This window comes from Ictidomys tridecemlineatus, chromosome 1, assembly GCF_052094955.1.
Source record: "Ictidomys tridecemlineatus isolate mIctTri1 chromosome 1, mIctTri1.hap1, whole genome shotgun sequence".
In the NCBI taxonomy this organism is placed as follows: domain Eukaryota; kingdom Metazoa; phylum Chordata; class Mammalia; order Rodentia; family Sciuridae; genus Ictidomys; species Ictidomys tridecemlineatus.
The window spans coordinates 114505981-114527383 of NC_135477.1; the positions used below are offsets into that span (position 1 = coordinate 114505981).

The window sequence follows — 21403 nt, forward strand, 5'->3', positions numbered from 1 at the left end:
TATCCCAAATGTTTCCTCAGTAACAGAGTGCAATGTGGCTGCTGTGAAGGAACCTTAAACCTTAAAGGTAAAGCTATATTTCTGGACAAGTGAACTAAGAAAGGGAACTCTGTGATCGAAAGAGTATACAAGGATTCATTACTTTTTTCTTACCACCTTGAAAGCAGCCTCAGTGATGCAAAACTACAAAGCAGCCTAGGTGGCTGTATCTGAGAGAAACTTTATTTCCCTAGTCTTAAGTTTTACTGGAACATAGCCCTGCACACTCATTTTTGCATAGCTGAATGCCCCAAAAAGAATATTTACAAAAATTGGCAGATTTGGCACCTCAGGGCTATACTTTGTGACCCCTTCTTTATAACATGTGCACTTAGAGTTATAAATTCCTTTTAACCACCACTTTAGTTTGCATCTCATAAATGTTAATGTTTTGCACTTTCATTCAGTTCAAAATATTTTCTAATTTTCCTTGTGAAATCTTCCTTGATGAGTGTTTTTTTTTTTGTTTTTTTTTGTTTTTTATTTCTTAGTTCTCGGCGGACACAACATCTTTGTTGGTATGTGGTGCTGAGGATTGAACCTGGGCCGCGCACATTCTAGACGGGCGCGCTACCACTTGAGCCACATCCCCAGCCCCCAGATGAGTGTTTTTTTGTTTTTAGTACTTGGGATGAACCTCTAGGTACTTTTTCACTGAGCTACATCCTCAGCCCTGTTCATTTTTTATTCTGAGATAGAATATAGCTAAAATACTGAGGCTGATCTCAAACTTGCAACCCTCCTGCCTCAGCCCAAGTCACTGGGATTATAGGAATGCATGAATGGTTATTCAAAAGTGTGAGAGGATATCAGTGAAAACAACAGAAGAGGGAATTCCAAAAATCTGTTCCTTCACAAAAAAAAAAGAATAAATTTTCAAAAACTGTCAAGATTGATTAAAAATTTTAGGAGCTAATGAAAGGTTTACACCTGAACTGTCACGTTACAACTTCGCACTGTCCAGTTTAAAATACATATAAAATATAAAATGTATAACAAAATGTATTATAGTTGTATGTACGTACATACATTCATATTTGTACATATATACAAATTCGTGTGTGTGTGTGTATACATATATACATGAGAGACATTCAAAGAACAAGAAAGCATGACCCATCCACATGAAAAAAATTAACAGAAACTACCCAGGAGGAAGCCCAGATATTGGACTTCTGAGACAAAGTTAAATAAACAATTAAGATATGCTCAAAGAGCTAAAGGAAACCATGTGCAAAGAATAAAGGAGGGCTGGGAATGCAGTTCAGTGGTACAGCTCTTTTCTTGTATGCAACCCCCAACAATGCAAATAAATAAAGAAAGAAAGAAAACCATGAGAACCAAATAGAGATGTCTCATTAAATAGAAAATACTTTAAACAGTAGAAATTATGAAAATAAATCCAATAAAAATTCTGGAATAGAATCATACAATAACTAAAAATGTGTTACAGGGATTCAACAGAAGATTAAAACAGTCATTAGTGTTATATAAATGAGCCAAAGATGACCTTGTGTATTACCCCTAGGTTATTTATTCACTGCAGACTGAGACTCAAAAGCCCATTTGTGCTAAACTCAAATTTTTACATGTATAATCATCTTCAAAAAAAGCCCAAAATGCAAAATTTTACTCATTTCTATAGAGCCTGCCTGCTTGGCACAGCCTATGAACTCTCACCTGACTACTGCTACCTATTAAGAGAGCTATAAGGTTATAAGGACTAGAGGACCTCACTGGTAATAGGTTTAAAAAAGAATTAAGACCAATCCATCTTAAATTCTTCTAAAAATTAAGATGACAGAATGCTTCCTAATATTCTATAAGGTCAGCATTATCCTGACACCAAAGCCACACCAAAAAAATCACAAGAAACTATAGACCAATATCCTTTATGAACGTAGATACAAAAATCTTCAGTAAAACATTAGCAAACTAAATCCCTGCAATGGAGTAAAAGAAGAACTATATATACCATGGTTGAGGGTGATCCATGGGTAGGGAAAAAAATAATCCATGTAACACACCATATTAACAAAATGAAAGTTTTAAAAAACAAGAACAAAAAAAAATTGATCACTTCAACTAGTACAGGACAAAGCCTTCAACAAAATATAATACCCTTTCTTGATTCAATCACAGCAAAATCCAGACATAAAAGATCACTTCCTCAACCTGAAAAATATGATCTACACTAACATCATACTTAATGGTAAAAGACTAAAAGTTTTTACTCTGAGATCAGGAACAAGACAAAGATGTATGCTATCACTATACAACATTGTACTGGAAAGTCTCAATAATGCTATTAAGTAAGCAAGGACAAGAAACAAAAGGTACCTAGATTGAAAAGTAAGAATTAGAACGTTCTCTATTTCACATATGTCATCATCTTATATATGGAAAATCCTAAAGAAGAATAAATACAAAAATAAATTTTAGACGTATTAAGTATTTTTATACAATAACAATGGAAAATCTGACAGTAAAGTTAAGAAAGCACTTCTATTTATGAAAAAAATAAAAATATATTTATAGCTTCCATTTCTTTACAGAGACTTCCCATTTGTTGGATCAATGTCACCATATTCTCATAATTTTTTGAATAATGTTTCCTCATTCTTTTAACATGTTTATAGTAGCCATTTGAACTCTTTAAATCTGAGCCCACTCAGAGTCAGTTTCCATTAGCTGCTTTTCCCCCCCTCAGTATGATCACATTTTTCTGTCTTTCTACATATCTAAAAATTTTTGTTAAAAATTAGAAATTTTTTTGATAGCAGCTCAATTCACAATAACTAAACCATGGAGCCAACCTAGGTGTTCTCCAATAGATGAATGGATATATATTCAATTGAACAGTACCCAGCTTTGAAGAATGAAATTATGGCATTTGCTAGTAAATGGATGGAGCTGGAAAATATCATGCAAAGCAAAATAAGTCAATCCCAAAAAACCAAAGGCCAAATGTTTTCTCTAATATGCAGACACTAATTCACAATGGATTGGGGGAGGCACTTGAGAAGAATAGTTATCTTAGATTAGGAAGAGGAAGTAAAGGGAAGGGAGGGGTGGGCAGGGGAGGAGATGTGAGGATAGGAAGGACAGTAGAATGATATGGACATTATTACTTTATGTATATACATGACTACATGACCAATATGATTCTGCAATATGTACACTGAGAAAAATGAGAAATTATATCCCATCTATGTATGATATATCAAAGTGCATAAATGCATTCTACTGTCATATATAACTAATTAAGACAAATAATTAATTTTAAAAAATTAAGACATTTTTGCCCAGGCACAGTGACACATGCCTATAATCCCAGCGGCTCAGGAGGCCAAAGTAAGAGACTGAGGGTTCAAAGCCAGCCTCAGCAACTTAGCAAGGCCCTGTCTCAAAAACTAAAAATGGCTAAGGATGTGTTCAGTGGTTAAATACTCCTGGGTTCAATCTCGGGCACCAAAAAAAAAAATTGACATTTTAAATATTGTAGTATCTGTAAAATATTGTTTTTCTGAGCCCTTCTATTTTAAACCTGCCTGGCCTTACACTATGGAATCTACGTTATCTAAAGTGAGGATATTTCTGTTCATGTTTTCTTATTTTTTAGCCTGGCTTCCTAAAGAAGTCGTATGTCTGAATTGCTTTATTTTCCGCTCATTATATGGCAAAGGTATGCTCCAATATCTCCAGCCTGCTCTTCTGTGTGTGGGTTACAGAAAAGGCATATTCAAGATTTGACACCCCTCACCTTTTTTTTTTTTTTTTTGTACTTACTAGGGATTGAATCCAGGACCACTTTACCATTGAGTTACATCCCCAGCCCTCTTTATTATTTTTATTTTGAACAAAGTCTCACAAGTTACCAAGGCTAGGCTCAAACTTGCAATCCATTTGGCCATTTCTTATATTGCCTTGACCCTTGCTTTCTGTTAAGACACCTCAGTCCTTACCCACCATGTACACCCCCATACACATGGGCGTGTTTATAATAAACCAGAATGCATAAAGAGATTATAATCTTCATGGTCCTCTCATTTCCAAGGTCTGTTTGTTTAGTTTACAGCTAGACTCCCACTTATCCCAACATGCACCACAATCTCAGACTAGCATATGTGTAATTTTTCCTTATTTTCCTAACAAGTACACCACTTTCAGTTGGCAAATACAGGTTATGATTTATTGTCCCAAACCTAGTCAGACCTTTGGCAGCAAAGCTACTAGTATTCCAAACTAGAGTTCATGCCAAAAGTGTGACGGCAGGAGGTCACAGTAGGGATACCATACAAGAATGCCATAGACTTCCACTATGTCTTGCCAGAAGCTTTAACAGCTTCTGTTTTCCTAAGAATACATGACTTCCCATTTTTTGTCTACTTTTAGTGGACTTCTAAAATCTGAAAAGCTTTGAGCAATTTTTCCAGTATTATATTTGTTTTTAATGGCAAGGATTCACTAAGCTCTTCATCAGCCATAGCTCCAATTCCCACTCTTAAGAATATTTTTATGCTCATCCTCCTCATGTTACAGATAAGAGAAGATTTCTGCAGGTAAGATCCTTTATTTAAGGTTAAAGGATTATATGGCCTTAAAGGGCTAATTTTTCCCTTAACAACATGTGGGGAATAGTCATTGAAACTTAGCAGCTCCTTGCTTGAAAAATGTCTGATTTTGCCTATTACCTTCTTTGAATATTGCCTTTTGTAAAAGTAAGTATGACTGTTATAACTCACACATCAATGACTAAATCCACATGGATTTACATAAGAAAAGGAATTTAATACATGAGTGATAAGTATAAAATATGTAGCCAAAGATAAGCAACTTTTTAAAACTTAAGTGAAATAAATCAATATTTTCCTTCGTTTAGCCTCTTCTCTTTCCCTATCAGTCACATAACTTAGAACCCCAAAGTTGACAACGCATTCAAGATTACCTCGTGTCAGCAACTCATTTTAAGGCACCCAAACTGACAAAAATCTTAAATGAGAAGTAAACAAATCTCATTTTTTGGTAGCCTAATTAACTTGATCAAGAACACTTGACATCCTTCAGCAAAAAAAAAAAAAAAAAAAAGCTTGTAAACCTGACTTGCTAAAGACTGAATTTTAGCACTAAAACCATCTCATCTGTTTGAAAGGTAATCTGGTAACTGGACCCTTAAATAAGGCATTCATGAAATGGTATATATAACTTAATTCTTCCCTCCTGTTCACTAGTAATGTACACTCATAAAGGTTTAAAGAAATATTACTCCTCTTCTTTGACTCTCATTTCCATGTGCTTTCATCCCTGTTTTCACATCTAGAAAAAACTGATCAGGTACATATGCTTTCCTCCAATGCATATTTCTCTCATAGAACTCTGCCTTGACCACTATAGTCTCCTGTCAGTAATAAATCCACAAAAATTTATTATCTATTGGCACTATCAGAGGTGAATGCATTGAGATTGTTTCTTATTGTGGTTTATATACTTTAGGTCTCCCATTTAGTTGACTAACAGCAAAATAATCTATACATAAACCACACAGCGTCTAATATTTAAAGCCAATTTCAAGATACCCAATTGCTCAGATTGTAACTGTAAAGAAAATTGTTGTAATAGTGGTTCTACCATATAAAAATCTAATAGTGATTTTAGTAGACTGAGTTGCTTAAAGTTATGAAGCCAACAAGTAGCAAAGACTAAAGATAGCCTATTTGATCCAAAACAACCAGAAACCAAAGATCAATTTTAACAGGTTTAAGTACTTTAAGAAAAATGCTCTCTGACTTTTGATGAGCCATTCTCTGCTTCCCACATTTCTTATATTTAAAGACCACAACTTAACCCTATAGACCCAATTATAAAATTAGCCAATGAATCAGTGATTTAAAGTTGTCTGGTATAATTCCCCCACAATTCTGGAATCCCTTTCATAAATTCCTGAGAGAGTATTTAGGCCCTTGGAAAGAATATGTTGAAAACATCTCTACACCTGGAAACCTTGTGCCAGGATCTAGTTTAGGGTCTGCCATTCACTAAAATGTCTTAGAGTAAGCTATTTCACTTCTCTGTGGCTGTTTCTTCATCCATTGAAGGGAGGGGTGGGGGAGTGACAAGATGATCTCAAAAATCTCTTCCTATAAAAGTTGCATAATTATGATTTCCAATAAGGCTTACAATTTCCAGAAAAATTTCATTCCATTTTATGACAGCGCTCATTGTTAGACTTTCTAAAATTCCAAGTACAAACTCCAATTCTGAAAGTCCATTTCTTGAAATGCACCCTAGAATATGACCACATGTGTGTAGAAAACACATATAAGCATTTTCTTAATTGCAAAAAAAATTGGAAACACTCGTTCATAGAGAAATATGGTATAATACTATGTGACACGAAGCAGCAGTTAAAAAGAATGAATGAAACTACGTGTTAACATTAATAAAAAATGAAAGTTACAGAATATGTACATTTTGATGCCACTTACAAAAATAAAGCTATGAAGGTTTACATAGCACTTTCTGCAATAATAGAACAGTTCTATCTGCACAGTCCAGTACAGTAGCCACTAACCACATGACTTACAGATTTCTAAAATGTGGCTATTATAACTAAAAAACTAAATTTAAAATCTTATTTAACTACTTTAAATTTAAATACATGTAGCCAGTGACTAATGTACTTAACCATGCAGGATTACAAAACAACTTAAATTGTTCACTATGGTTAGTTACCTCTGCTGAGAAAACTAAACAGGAACACAGGAGTGAAAAAAAGCAAATTAGGCTTTACCTGAATTATTTGAATATTTTAAAACAAAGAATATTACTTATATAAAAATGAAATGCCGTATTGATCTTAAGCCAAAATCAGCCTATGAAACAACAAAGAGTTTAATTTTTCTCTTTCTATTCATATTTTAAAAATGGGCAAGTATGTGATAACTTTCCCCCCCAAAAAAATCCCACAATTCCTACTCAAATTCTTCCCCTGCTCCTCGTTTTTAAACAACTATCATAATTTGCTAATACAAAAGATGAAGAAATGCAATTATAAAAGCTACAGACCTATTATCAGGGAGTAGGACATACTTTGTAATAACATTTTCCAATGCAGATGATGGATCTCAATGCAATGACTCTTCAAATGCTGGGAGGTGGGGTGGAACTGTCAAAGCTCCACAAGTCTTGTCTCCTCCAAATCAAAAAGCCTCCAGCCCTTATCAAAAGTAGAGTCAAACCTTTTCACCATCACAAGGCTATACTGTGGCTCAAACAACAGTAACTCAAGTCAAATATGAACATTCCTTAGAACCTTCTTTAGTGGTGTGGCATATTCACTAGAAGTTTCAGGCCAGGCTCTGAACACCTGATTATTTATTCATTCATTGATATTTACTGAGTGCCACTAGAACAATGAAAAAGATGCATGCACAGAGTCTCTGCACTCAAAGAGTTCTACTTGAGTTGGCTGAAAAATATCTCTATTTCAATTCACCTCAGACAGTCTAACTCACTTCCTGCTGGATACCATTAGGACTGTGAAAATCGGAGACTCTTTATTCAAGCTTCAACACAAATAATAGAAATCTACATAATGTGCCCCAAAACTCTAACACAACAAACAAGTCCATGGGTAATTCCTAAATGTCCTTTAAATGGTTTTCAACAATCCAGAACAAAAATATGAAAAAGAACAATGTAGCAGATAGAATAAATTTTTCTATAAGGGTTGCTCATTATTACAAGACCAAATCCTTTCTAGATTTTTTTATTATTATTAAAATGTTTTTTACTTCATGAAATGATGTTTTAGGTAGAAACAGGAAAATACCTGATTTTTCTTCTGGTTTGTTTTTAAAGTCTTACTTGCCAAATACGACAGTAACGAAATTTTAATACCAAATACTTGTTGATATTTTATTTGTCCCTGTCACGGAATGATTTAAAGGACTTGAGAAAGTTCCCTCTATCCTAAAACACACCCTATGCCTACACAGAGTAAGCAAATAATCCTACAAAAAAATTTACCTCCTTAATAGTTAAAATCATATTTTGGCACAAGGAAAAGTAAACTTTCCCTCTCTTTTGCTGTATTATTCACAAGATCATTAATGTCCCAGTAAAACATGTCCAAATACACAGAGTTATAAATATGCAAACAGTCTAATCAAAGAAAGTATACTGGTGACAGTAACAATTTTAATTCATGAGTTACTTCAGTAACAAAAATAGTAGAACTCTTATCAAGGTTATTTTTGGCTAGTCTTAAATATCATCCACATTGAAAATGGAGACTTTATATTTATTAAGCTCCAGAAAGAAAAGATTTGGGACCAAGAGAGAAAACAAAGAAAAAATTAAAATTAGTTTGTAACAGCTTAATACAAACTATCACATAACTAATGTTTGTCACTGGCAGTGACAAAACTGCAAAATTTACTTAGTAATTGAAAGACACACAAAGTTCCCATAGGGCATTCAATCCTCCACTCACCCACTCTACCAGCCCCCACTCCACAACAATAATCTGTCCTTACCTTCTGGTAATCTGTATGCTTTTGTGTAAGGATTGAAGTTTAGGAAGATAATATAACATAACATAAACAAAACAAAAGGGGTTAGTAAGGCATAAATTCCCTAGTTCAAGACTCAGATCTCCCTTTATGTATGTGACCTTGTACAATCACTTCAAGCCCCAATTTTAAAGTCTTACTTGCCAAATACGACAGTAACGAAATTTTAATACCAAATACTTGTTGATATTTTATTTGTCCCTGTCACAGAATGATTTAAAGGACTTGAGAAAGTTCCCTCTATCCTAAAACACACCCTATGCCTACACAGAGTAAGCAAATAATCCTACAAAAAAATTTACCTCCTTAATAGTTAAAATCATATTTTGGCACAAGGAAAAGTAAACTTTTTTATAGTTATAGTTATAGATAGATATATATTTTTTATAGATATAGTTATAGATATAGATTATAGATATAGATATAGTTATATATAGATATAGATATAGTTATAGATATAGTTATATATATATATAGATTTTTTATATAGTTATAGATAGATATATATTTTTTATAGTTATAGATAGACCGAAAGCCTTTATTCTACTTATTTTTATGTGGTGCTAAGGATCGAACTCAGGGCCTCACATGTGCTAGGCAAGCACTCTGCCACTGAGCTGAGCCCCAGTCCCCCAATTAACTATTATTAGCTCCACCGGAGCAAAGACCACTTCTGCCTGATTCATTACCGTAAGCTTTCTGACCCAAGCATTGAAAAAACTCAGGTTTTTTTCTTGTACAAAATGAGGATTAACAGCATTTGTCTCACAGCATAAATTGGAGGAATAAATTATATATACATATGCGTGTGTGTATGTATGTGTATAGATGACAGTAGTAATGCCCAATAACATTAACTAACAACTATTAGACCTGAAAATGCCGTTTGAAGATTTTCAAATACAAACATGTGAAGCCTTTAACCATCAAACATAAATTGCCCGTGATTAAAATAAATCTTTTTCCCAGAAAATGTACTACTAGTTTCTAAAGCAGTGGGCTGAGGGCTCTAATAACAGATGAACCAGGAATTGAGGGTAACAGACATAAGCTATTAAAAAGGCATTCAGCAGACTCCTAAGTTTTTCCACTTCAAAATCTAGGCCATAAGCATTGGCCCTACTGGCTTCCCAGTTTCCCCTTCGGACGTCCCCCGGCTGTCAGGGAACCCCCTCCTCTGAGCACAGGGGGAGGAGAGAGAAAACCTTGGAGGCGGGGGCCCGAGTTGGGGGAAAGTGAGCATCCCTGCGCCTCTCGCCCAGACCCACCTTAAGCAGGATGGACGGCGGCAGCTGGTTGATGTCTGGGGTTTCGGGGGGCGGCTCCCTGTGACAGTCGCAGGGGTTTTCTGGGGGCTCCTGACAATCCGCGTCGCCACATTCATGCTGCTGCTGGGCGGACGAGGGGGCGGTACCCCCAGCTCGGACAGCGTCCCCGCCGGCCTCGATGGGGGCACTTTCGGAAGTGGGAGTGGAGGGCGGGGGACAAAGCGGTTGCGGGGGCTGCTCCTGGCAGTAGCCGGCGTCGGGGGGCCGCGGAGGCGAGGCGCCTCCTCCCGCAGGCCCTCCCCCGCCGCCGCCGCCGCCGCCACCGCAGCCCCCGCCGCCGCAGCGGGGCTGCTTGCAGGGTGTACAGGCGGGGACCCCGGCCCCCTTCCGTTTGCACACCATTTCGGGGGGCGTGGGGGGCTCAGCCGGCGTCGGACCCCGGAAGAGCTGCACGGCGGCGGGCGGCCCCAGGAAGCGCACGGGCCCCACGCTGGCCAGGAAGAGGCTCCGGCCCTGCTGCTCCCAGGCGGCGGCCGCGGCCAGCCCCAGCTCTTTGCAGCAGGAGGCGGGAGACGAAGCCGAGGCGGCGGCGGCGGCAGCAGCGGCAGCCGAGGACAGTAGGAAGCGGCGGGCAGCAGCGGCGCAGTCCTCGGCGGCCAGGGCCGCGTAGCGCCGTGCCAGGTGCTGAGAGGAGGCGGCGGCGTAGGCCCCGTCCCGTGGCGGCGAGAGCGGCGGCTCCTCCTCTGGGCCGGCGGGGGCGGGCGCGCCGGGGCTGTGCACGATGAAGCAGAGCATGCAGGGCCCGCGGAAGAAGCAGTCCCGGCTCCGGGGCGCCGCCGGCTGTGGGGGCGCCTTGGCCGGGGTCCGGCGAGGCAGCCTGAGGAGAGGGCGCCGCCGGCGACACCAGCTGCAACAGCGAGGCCTCTTCTGGCTCGGGCGGTTACGCGGCTCCTTCGAGAGAAGGTGGCCCATATAGAAGGCCCCGAGGAGGGGGACGGGGACGGGGAGGGAGGGCGGCCCAGAGAGGCGGGCTCCCAGCAGTGGGGCAGGCTGCTCGCTGGCTGGGCCTCCGGCCCGCAGCGGGGTCGCCCGCCCGGCGCACACACGGGCTCACACGCGACGGTGGGGTGGGCGTCAGCTGCGGGCGGCCCGGGTGCCCGAGGAGGGCTACATGCTTTGCCCCGGGAATCCGGGAGAACGATGGGCGCGAGCTTTAGGGACCCGAGTGAGCGAGCGAGTCTGCCTGCTATGCAACCTGTCCGCACCGGGCCAGCCGGCTCAGTCAGTCAGCGCCGAGGCAGGGGCAACGCCGAGTCCCGCTCGGACCATTTTAACTGCGGCTCCGCCGGCGGCGCGCGCCCGCGACACAGCTCAGAACCGCAGGAGCGCGCGGCCCGCTCCAGGAGGGGGCGGAGCTGGCCGCGAGGGCGCGCTCGGGGCGGAGACACCAGCCCCGGGCTAGTTTCTCGGGACTGCAGCCAGGAAGGCCCTGCTCCGGGGGAGCTGACCCGCGAGGGTGCAGAGCTCCCGGGTGTGGCGCGCTTCTCCCTCCGGTCGCCCAAGGTTTCTCCGGGGCCGCCGGGCTCTAGCCTCTTCTGAGGAGGGAGGAGACACTTCCGAGCCAGCTGTGTGACATCCGTTTCCACAGCCGCTCTGACGTCTTAAGGTGTAAGTTCAAGAGCTGCCATTGGCCAGGAGCCGCTGGGCTCTTCCCCTCACCTTCCACCCTATCTTCACCCCCGACTCGGAAACTGAGGCCGCTTTGGTGCCGAGGAACGGGTTCCGCCGGAAGGGCCCCTGGCGAGAGAAGCGGATGCGCTCCCCTTGAGTGGTGCGCGGCGGTCCTGTGAGCGCCCGGTTGCTTGCGCGGCACCACTGTTTTTCCCCACTTGTTCTAGTACTTGTTGCATATCACTGACTTTTCACAACTTCATTTCACAATGGAAGCATTTTACAGATTACCTGCACACAGCAGAAAGTTAACGTTTCCCAATCTAGTGAGTCATCCAACATTCCAAGCTACAAGCTTTGGGTGACCCTTGTCTGCAGCCTGAGAATTCTGCCTACCCATCCATTTTAAACCTGTTTGTGCAGTGTCTGTATGAAAAACCTTGGTTGCCCCGGTGAAAAGGAGGAAATAAGCTTCACAGGAGACTGGGAATTCTAAGAGCACATTCTTACTGCATTGTAACGGGGAGATAGATAGGGTTAGGGAGCACTCAACAGACAAAATCTGCCCTGATCCTTAATATCTGCAGCCGAGTTAAGAGCATTAATCTACTCATGAGAATGGAGCCTTCACGTCCTGCTTACCTCTTAAAGGTCTGAGGTCTTAATAATGTTGTAGTGGCAATTAATTTCAATGAATTTTGGAGGGGATTTTCAAACCATAGTAACCAGAATAAAGGAGAAGGTATGGGGAAGAGAAGATGTAGTAGATAGAGCTTTAAAGGGATATTTTTGGGTTTGTTTGTTTGTTTGTTTATTTGTTTCATTTTGACTGGAGAGAATGAGGACAAAATGGATACAAAGAGATGGGTGTTTCTGACAGGACCATGAAAGAGTTCCTTTCTGATATCTTCTGTTTTCCATTAAGCAGAGCCTCTTTACCTGCTGAAAGGTGGTAGAGAAGTAGCAGTTGATTTTAAAAGCTACTAAAGATAACCTAGAGGCTGACCAAGGAAGCAATTTTGCAAGACTCAAGGCCCATGGACTTGGAGACCACTGCTTGAATCTAAATGTGATTTTCCCAGTATAGTCGCCAGCCTCACCCAGCCTTCACCCATCAAACCTTTTCTAGTAATGACCTCTTTGTCAGAAATTACTTTTAAGTCTGTCATTCAGGAATCTCCCCCTTCTAGGTTTGGTCATAATGAAAGAATCCTAAAGGCAAAAATTTTTCAGAGGATTTCATATTGAATGTGTGGCACAAGGTACATTTACCACATGGCTTTCATCCCTGTTGGCTGTATGCAGAGAGATCTTCAAAGGTCCCAAAACTCTATTGGGGAGTGGTCCATTGATGAATGGTTGGTTATAGTATTATAACACATTCTTTGCTATTTTTACTAGCAAAGAATGCTTTGAGAAAAAGAAGTGGCTGTTTAAAACTATTACTTTCTCAATGCCAGAATTATATTCCTATCCTTTTCATGTAAGTCAAAACATGTATCTGTCCTATAACCAGCAATCTCACATCTGGTATTTATCCAGGAAAGCATACACACACCAAAAAAAAAAAAAAAAAAAAAAAATCTACAGAAATGTTTATAACAACTTTGTTATCAACAAAAATTGCAAATACCCCAGATGTTCATCACTATGAGAATGGAGTAGATAATGAGGTATACTCATCCAATGAAATACTACTCAGGGATAAAATGTGAATAAATCTCAAATTTTGTGTGTACTGAGGTATGGCAGGTGAGGGAGGAGTTTTCTCACCCCTGTAGTCCCAGCAACTTGGGAGGCTTAGGCAGGAGAATGGCAAGTTTGAGGCCAGCCTTGGTGAAACTCTTATCTAGAATTTTTAAAAAAGCAAATTTTTTTAAAGGGCTGAGCAATGTAGCTCAGTGGTAGAGCATCATTGGGATCAATCCCCAGTAGTGTCCCCCCCCCCAAAAAAAAATTGTACATTGAATCAGACTCTCTGGAACTTGAGCCCTGGAATCTTCCTGATTGAAACAAACTCTGTCTGTAATTCCTGTTTTTTAAAAAAAATGCACCTGGGTGCAGTGGAACACATTTGTAATCCCAGTAATTTGGGAGGCTGCAACAGGAAGAGTGAGAGTTTAAAGCCAACCTCAGCAACTTAACAAGGCCTTAAGCAACTTAGCAAGGCCCAGTCTCAAAATCAAAACTAAAGTTGGGCACAGTGGAACGCGCATAAATCCCAGTGGCTTGCAAGGCTGAGGCAGAAAGATCTCAAGTTCAAAGTCAGCCTCAGAAAAAGTGAGGTACTAAGCAACTCAGTGAGCCCCTGTCTCTAAATAAAATACAGTGTAGGGATGGGGATTTTGCTCAGTGGTTGAGCACCCCAGGTTCAATCCTCTGTACAAAGGGGAAAAAAAAAAAACAACTTTGAAGCCTAGGATCATCAGTATCTTTTTTTGTTTGTTTTTCCTTTTCTTCTTTACCATGTGTATAGCAGAGAATCTTGTATATTTTAGACTCCTACTAAAGTCACCAAAACTACAATGAATTTTATAACTCATCACCCTAAATACTTATATTGATGAATATTCAGTAATAATTACAAATAGTAATTGTAATTATTATACATACAACTGTAGCCGCTGATGGCTTTATTCGTAAGAGGAGGAAATACATCCCTGGGAGCTGGACTGTTGCTATTAGCTAGACATTAGTGTTTCTGGCAGCTGGCCTGGCATTGCTAACTAAGTCAATGTTCTATTGAACACAGTCTCACAAAACTGTTTGACTACTCTCTGACTGAAATAGACAAGACAAAAATAAAACCTCTTCATAACTGTATCTGAACACTGCAAATATAAAAACATCCTCCAAACCACAAACATGACCAAACATTTTTGACTTTTATAAGTAACTACTATATTTTGACCATAAATACAGTCTTAGTTTTGCTACATTCTTCCTGGTTTCTAAATAACAAATATTAAAATATCCAATTATAAAATTACCTCCGTTTTTTGACAGCATCCAATCCAGAGTAAAGCTTTGACCCTTTCCCCAAATCATGTAATAAAACCCCAATTCTATATAATATCTTTTTTACAATACCTTGTTACCATGAGTTTCCACAGTTCTTTATGGTGTTCTCTCTGCCTCCTTGCAACAAAGCATTAAACCCAGCCTGGTGTGACTAGATATTTTCCTGCTGAGCTGTAGGTGGAGCACATTAACATTTGTTGTCATCAAATGTCACCACCATATCCAAAAATTATACTCTCCATTATTATTCCTTCTGATCCTGATTTTACTTCCTTTATAGCCCATTATCATATGTTTATTCGGAGGGTTGGTGTGTTTTTTTTCTTTGTTTAGTCTTCCACTAGATTGTAAACTGCATGAGGACAAGGACTTTGTTCAGTTTTTAGGAAAATAATCTGGCAACTGTATAGAAGATGAACTAGAGTAGAAACAAACTCAGCAAGAAGGCTAGTTAAGGTTATTTAAATAGTCAATGGAGAGGCCTTAAAATTATGAATTAAAACATGCTAGGGATAATGAAGTAGGATTAGGACTGAGAAATATTTCTGAAATGTATTTCTCAAGATTTAATAAAATATTAATTGGTTAGAGGGGAGAAAAATGTTCTACAGGAAGGAAAGGAAGAGCCCCCAAATTGCTACTTGTATGTTCATATGATTTATTTCAATGTATAATTTGTTTTAGCAAAACAGTGGATTCTGTGATATGAAATATGTATGAATAATATTCCAACCTGGGATACACTTGTGTAATGACATAGCAATAGTTGTGCTGCAAGCCAGTATGTATATGTAAAATGCAAAACACTTTAATAGAAAATCCTTTTCTTTTCATCCTTTGCTAACATGAAATGTACTCTTTGAAATTCACATTTGCCTCTAAAAATGATACCCACGTATAGAAGGCTTTAATGCATGTGTTTGGGTAATGGTGATTGTTGTAAATAGCTAAAGCTTCATATAGTACAAATGATACAAGGAGGGAACAGTCCATGTGCCATTAATCCCCCTGATGGTGGTAGATAGTATGCATGGCCTATAAGGGCATTCTCAAAGGGCAGAAAAGACATTGTCATGTATATCTGAAAATCATGGTTTCCAGTAGTTTTAACTCCTTATTTAGTTCTATGTTTGCTGAAATTCTTAAAACCAAAGATGATAGAAAAAACATCAAATTTTCAGAGTTCTCTTTTGGAAGACAATCTGTGTTCTTGAAAAATTCATTTCAAGCCCAATATAGTGGCTCACACCTGTAATCCCAGCAGTTTGGGAGGCTGAGTAGGATGATTACAAGTTCAAAGCCAGCCCCAGCAACTTAGTGAGACCCTAAGCAACTTTGCAAGACCCTGTCTCTAAATAAAATATAAAAAGTGCTGGGGATGTGGCTCAGTGGTTAAATCCCTGGTACCAAAAAAGAAAAGGAAAATTTCAAACACAAGCTGCAACCTAGCCAATGCTTCTTTCACTCTGTCTTGACCAATTTCATTCTCATCTTTGAAGTCTCAGCCCAGATAACCAACACCTCCTGTTACCCCATCACAAGAGCTCTTCCCTCATTACTCTGTCATACCAGCCTGTAGATTTCCTTCACAGAAGTTACCACAGTTGGCTGCTGTGATGTTTTGTATTAGATGACTATCTCCTCCATCAGAATTAAACCCAACTTTGTTTAATCAGTTAAGAATAAAAGGCATCCAGACATGGTGGCTCACGTCTGTAACTCCTGGGGGCTCAGGAGGCTGAGGCAGGAAGATTGTGAGTTCAAAGTCAGCCTTGGCAATATCAAGGCACTATGCAACTCAGTAAGACCCTGTCTCTAAATAAAATACAAAATAGGGCTGGGGATATGGCTCCGTGCCTCTGAGTTCAATCCCAGGTACCAAGAAAAAAAGAATTAAAGGCAAATTATCCTGGTTGGACCTGATAGAATCAAGTGAGCTTTTAAAAGAAAATCTGTAAGTTACAATCATGAAGAAGTTGGGGAAATTGAAAGCACTAGCAAGATTTTCCTATTGTCCTTGAAGAAGCCAAATTCTCACATTGTGGAGAGGATGATTTGGCAGGAAACCAAACCACAGTAGGCCCCCAGGAATCAAAAGTTGCAAGAAACCAGGCTGTTAGTCCTGCAAAATTCTTTTTTTTTCTTTTTTTTTTTGGGGGGGGGGTACCAAGGATTGAACCTAAGGTGCTTAACCACTGAGCCACATCCTCAGTTCTTTTTTATATTGTATTTAGAGACAGGGTCTCACAGAATTGCTAAATGTCTCCATAATCTGCTGAGACTGGCTTTGAACTCAGGTTCCTCCTTCCTTAGCCTCTGGAGTTGCTGGGATTACAGGTGTGCACCACCACACCCAATCCTGCAAAATTCTTAATTCTGCCAACAACCATATGAGATTGTGTAATAGTGGTCTACTTTATCTTGTGAATATAGATATCCCTTGCTACTTATTTTAAAAGGGACATGTTTTTCTTTTCCTCTTCTTCCTCTCCCCTTTCCTACCCTGGGGGCGGGGAACCAAATTATCTTGAGTTATCTGTTCTTCACAGGAAGGAGATGTCAGTAATAAACTTTCTTTTCCCTTTTTCTTATTATTAAATTGGCATGAATTGACATTAGGGACAAAGAGCTTTCAGTTAAAAAAAAAAAAAAAAAAAAAAACCTGGTACCCTAGGTGGGACCTGAAAGCAGTCCCACCCACCCCACCTGGCCTTCTGGCTCTCTTGGGCAGGCCTAGCACTCCATGCAACTGCACTTCCATACTGAGTATGTAAGGCAATCTTTTTTTTGAGAGCTGACTGCTGGAAAGTTAGGAGATGGGTGAGTGTGTCTCAGGTCAAACCAAAGGAGCTATTCTTTTGAGTAAAGGGACTGAGGGACCTTCCCAGCAGCTGCTAAAGCCCCTTTTTGCTTCAGGAAACTCCCACCTACCTTCTCTGAACTATATGCATTGCTCCACCTTGGTCTACTTTCAGAAAAAGAAAACTAAGCTCTGTAAAATTGTGACAACTTGGGAGCCCACAGTGTGCACACTGAGAACCTTGATTCTATACATCTAGTTCCCCTTTGTGGGAACACCTGCCATTTTAATAGGGACATCTGTGGTACCACTGGGGTAGAAGTCACAGGTAAGCAGGAGTTGGGAACTTGTGATTTCCCCCTATCTGGTCTGTTTTAAATGTTTCCATCTGTAAGCCATGGTTTGAGGATCCTCTCTGATTGTGTTTTGTTTTGTTTCCCGGCCCTTTAAGACATGGGCAATGCTGTGATGCTCCTATAGATTGTTTCTTGGGAAAGATCTTGGCTGAATGGGCCACCTATAGATATAAACCTGTCTAAGAAAAAGATAATGTTTCACTGTAACAATCTGATCTTTGAATTTTTTTTTCTGAATAATTGTATAATCTTGCAGTTAAGAGTTCTTCTGTCAGTTAAAATAAGTGAAAGATTCTATACATGTAGGCATATTTGTGATTATATAATAAGGAGTCTAAACAGTCAAAAACTAAGTTGGATGCAAAAAAGTGTTGCCACTAATGTACAATTGCAGCAGGACACCAAAAGAGGATTTAAATTTTTTTTTTAATTCTTTAACCTCAGTGCTGATAGTCCAAGTTAAGATAACATTAATCATCTTTCTCAGGGTCCCTTTGGTCTAAAAAGGCCTTACTCACTTCTAGTAGACCTCCAGAAGAGTAGGCTCTGTTTTCTTTTCCTGGGAGGCATTTGCAAATGAAGTTTTGCTTTCTGGGTGAGAATGTTATCTGTACATTTAATTCACACAACAAATTTTATACCAGGAGAGGGGTCACAGTCTAGCATATACAAAAAACTGTACCTTAATCTTTTTTTTCCTTCCAGTTTTCACTCAAGGGGTTATTTGACCAGACTCCCTTATCATCATCATAATGCAATCAACATCAAGTGAGTTCCCCCCACTGTCAATTGTACCCAGATACTCTCTTTATATACATATGTATCTAGGGCATTCTGGTCCAATGAAGGTCACATTGACCATACAGGGATTGTTAGAGCTCTCTCTCTCTGCAGAAATCAGCAGGGCAAAGATACAGGCATTTGCATACATGGGGACTCTGGGAGGCCCTTATATTTTAGTTCTGTAGGCAACAGGCAGGGCTGCAATCAGAAGTGTCCCCTTGCCAAATGGAGTATCCTGTCAGTTCTTAAAGGGGAAGATTATTCTGTCTCCAGATTATAATTTAATAGTACTGGAATTCATTGTCCCATTTTTTGTGACTGGCAGGTTTTACCCCTACCTCACCCCACAGGATTAGTTAATCAGACAATGAGGATGATGGGCCCCAAATAAGGTGTTTTTGGTTTTGTTTTTGTTTTTCAAACATAAAGGAAATCCTTTGAGGTTAAACATTCTAGTCCACTTCTGTCTCAGAGTGGCCAGGAAAATGGAAACGGGATGGACCCAAATGGAGGTTAGGAAAAAAAAAAAAAAAATCAGCTTAAGATCTAAAAGCACACAGCAACTTAGAAATCAATGGGCCAAGCAAGTAGCCTTGGTATCCTCCCAACACCTGTACAGCATAGATTCCAAAAATTAGCCCCAACACTTTTTAATGTCTGTTCAACATGGACTCTGATCAATGCCTTTATCAAGAAGCCCTAAGTCCCCAGGCTAATATACTAGTATACTAGAGGGCAAGCTTTCTGCCAATTTCCCCCTCACATCGTGGGAATTCCATCTTTTTTCTTCTCTTTGAAAACTGATTTTGTTTCTTTCATTTACGTCCTCTGCCACCACCTGTGGATTTCATTCTTTGAATCCATGAGACAAGAACACAGAAATAAAATCAGTGAGGCCTACAGCCCACGTACAGAAGCAGCGAACAAGCCCTGTTTTTATTCCCATGGGCAAAACAAAACAAACAAAACACTCAATACTCTCTCTACCAGATTTCTTCTGCCATACCTATATATGTGGATTATATTCTCTGTTTTTCAGATCCTCAAATTGGCAGCTTCCTTGTTTGCCTTTTATCATCTATAAGCCTGGTCTTCTGTAAACCAGTTTTCCTGAGTGGCCTAGCTATTGTCCTCCTATATATAAAGTCAGCCTTTGTTTTCCATAAAAATGACCTGTTATATCTGATTAAATAGTACCATTCTCAAATCATACACTCTGGGAAACCTCATTTATTAAGTTTGTTCAATTATATTCTGATATAGAGGCAGATAAATTCTTATTAAACATATACAAATATATGTCATAAAAAGCAATGAGACTAAAAATTTCTAATTTCTGAAGAATTAGTGAAAATCAGGTACTTACTATGTAAGAATATTTGCCAGACATGGTGGCACATACTTATAATCCCAGAAACTCTGGGAGGCTAAAGCAGGAGGACTGCAAGTTAGAAGCCAGCTGGGTAATTTAATGAGATCCTATCTCAAAAAAAAAAAAAAAAAAAAAAGAAAGAAAGGAAAGGAAGGAAAGAAGGGAAGGAGATGAAAAAAAGAAAAAGGACTGTGAATAAAGTTCAGTTGTAAAGTGCCTCTATGTTCAATCCCCAGTACTAGGGAAAAAAATTATTTCGGTGTACAAAAATCAGTTCACTAAATTGTGGGATATGGATTATTTAAGAAGAAAGGGATTTTTGCTACATCCAGGAAATAAAACAATAACACAACATCTAAAATATTCCAAACAAATCATCACAATAAAATTTTCCTTTTAATTCCACTTAGTCCACTGTAATTAATTTTTGATTTACTGAATCTTAATTAGCAGTCTACTTTCAAGAAATCTCAGATTCTGGACTAAAAAAGTCCTAGAAATTCTAACTCAGATCATTGGTAAAGTCTGAAAGTTATCTAAGTGATATCAGTTCAGAAGGCTAAGAAAAAGCCTATTTTTAAAGGTGTCAACAGTTTGAAGTACCTGATATGTTCCCTTTCTTATTTATTTATTTATTTATTATTTACTATTATTATTTCTTACTATCCTTATTAAACACACAAACTCTGTGCTGTTATCTTAGAGTACTCAGGCAAACCTCAGAGTAGAACAAAAGTTATCTGTAGATTCTGAAGATTCAATGTGGTTCATTTATTACTGCAACCAATAATATCAGAATGGAAGCAAGTAAATTCCATTTTGTTAGTATATAACTATTTTATGAGTTTTGTCAGATTTTTCCCTGAGAGTCAAAGCCTATTATAGACAGCAAGGACACTGGCACAGGGACTTCCCATAAGGCATACAAATTCTGAAAAGTTCTATCAGTAACAATTGTCTGCAAAATTTTATCCAAATGGGCTGGGGATGTGGCTCAAGCGGTAGCGGCTCGCCTGGCATGCGTGCGGCCCGGGTTCAATCCTCAGCACCACATACAAACAAAGATGTTGTGTCCGCCAAAAACTAAAAAATAAATAAATGTTAAAATTTCTCTCTCTCTCTCTCTCTCTCTCTCTCTCTCTCTCTCTCTCTCTCCAAAAAAAAAATATTAAAAAAAAATTTTATCCACAGGAAGATTGATCATCTCTTCCAATATAATAATTCTTCCCATTCAAGTCTTACAATGAAACATTTCCAAAAAGAAACCTAATTATATCTAGTTTTGCTCTTTTTATAAGATGAGAAATCAAATATTTCTAATTTTTTTTCAGGAGCACTTTAAAAATCTCAAATTTTGGGGTATAAAATATATCCTGAAATTTTTATTTTACTTTTTCAAAATTAAGGTTCTAATTTTTAGCAGGAAATTCCAAAATAGTTTCCAGAGAATTCATGGATATACAGGTTAGGATCATGGGTTACTTAAATACTTAGTAAGCCATTTACTCAAAGTAACAATA

The 21403-nt window shown here is 39.2% G+C and overlaps 2 protein-coding genes and 1 long non-coding RNA gene across 4 annotated transcripts in view; 2 read left to right on the top strand and 1 right to left on the bottom strand.

The window, feature by feature from the left end:
* Fbxl17 (F-box and leucine rich repeat protein 17) overlaps positions 1-10999 on the bottom strand; it is a 505077-nt gene extending 494078 nt beyond the window's left edge. For both annotated transcript variants that reach the window (XM_005327315.5, XM_078045375.1), the window contains exon 1: positions 9881-10999. In XM_005327315.5, the coding sequence (XP_005327372.4) occupies positions 9881-10852 (972 nt within the window). In that variant the 5' untranslated portion in view covers positions 10853-10999. The remainder of the gene's footprint in view (positions 1-9880) is intronic.
* The window catches only part of LOC144376947 (uncharacterized), a 40030-nt gene continuing 29334 nt past the window's right edge, over positions 10708-21403 (top strand). Inside the window, exon 1 of the long non-coding RNA XR_013437359.1 lies at positions 10708-10843. This is a non-coding gene — a long non-coding RNA (uncharacterized LOC144376947). The remainder of the gene's footprint in view (positions 10844-21403) is intronic.
* LOC144376944 (uncharacterized) lies at positions 10942-21034 on the top strand. The gene is made up of 2 exons (XM_078045396.1): positions 10942-11548; positions 18434-21034. Exon 1 carries the CDS (start codon positions 11081-11083, stop codon positions 11477-11479), a length of 399 nt encoding a protein of 132 aa, XP_077901522.1. The 5' UTR covers positions 10942-11080; the 3' UTR covers positions 11480-11548; positions 18434-21034.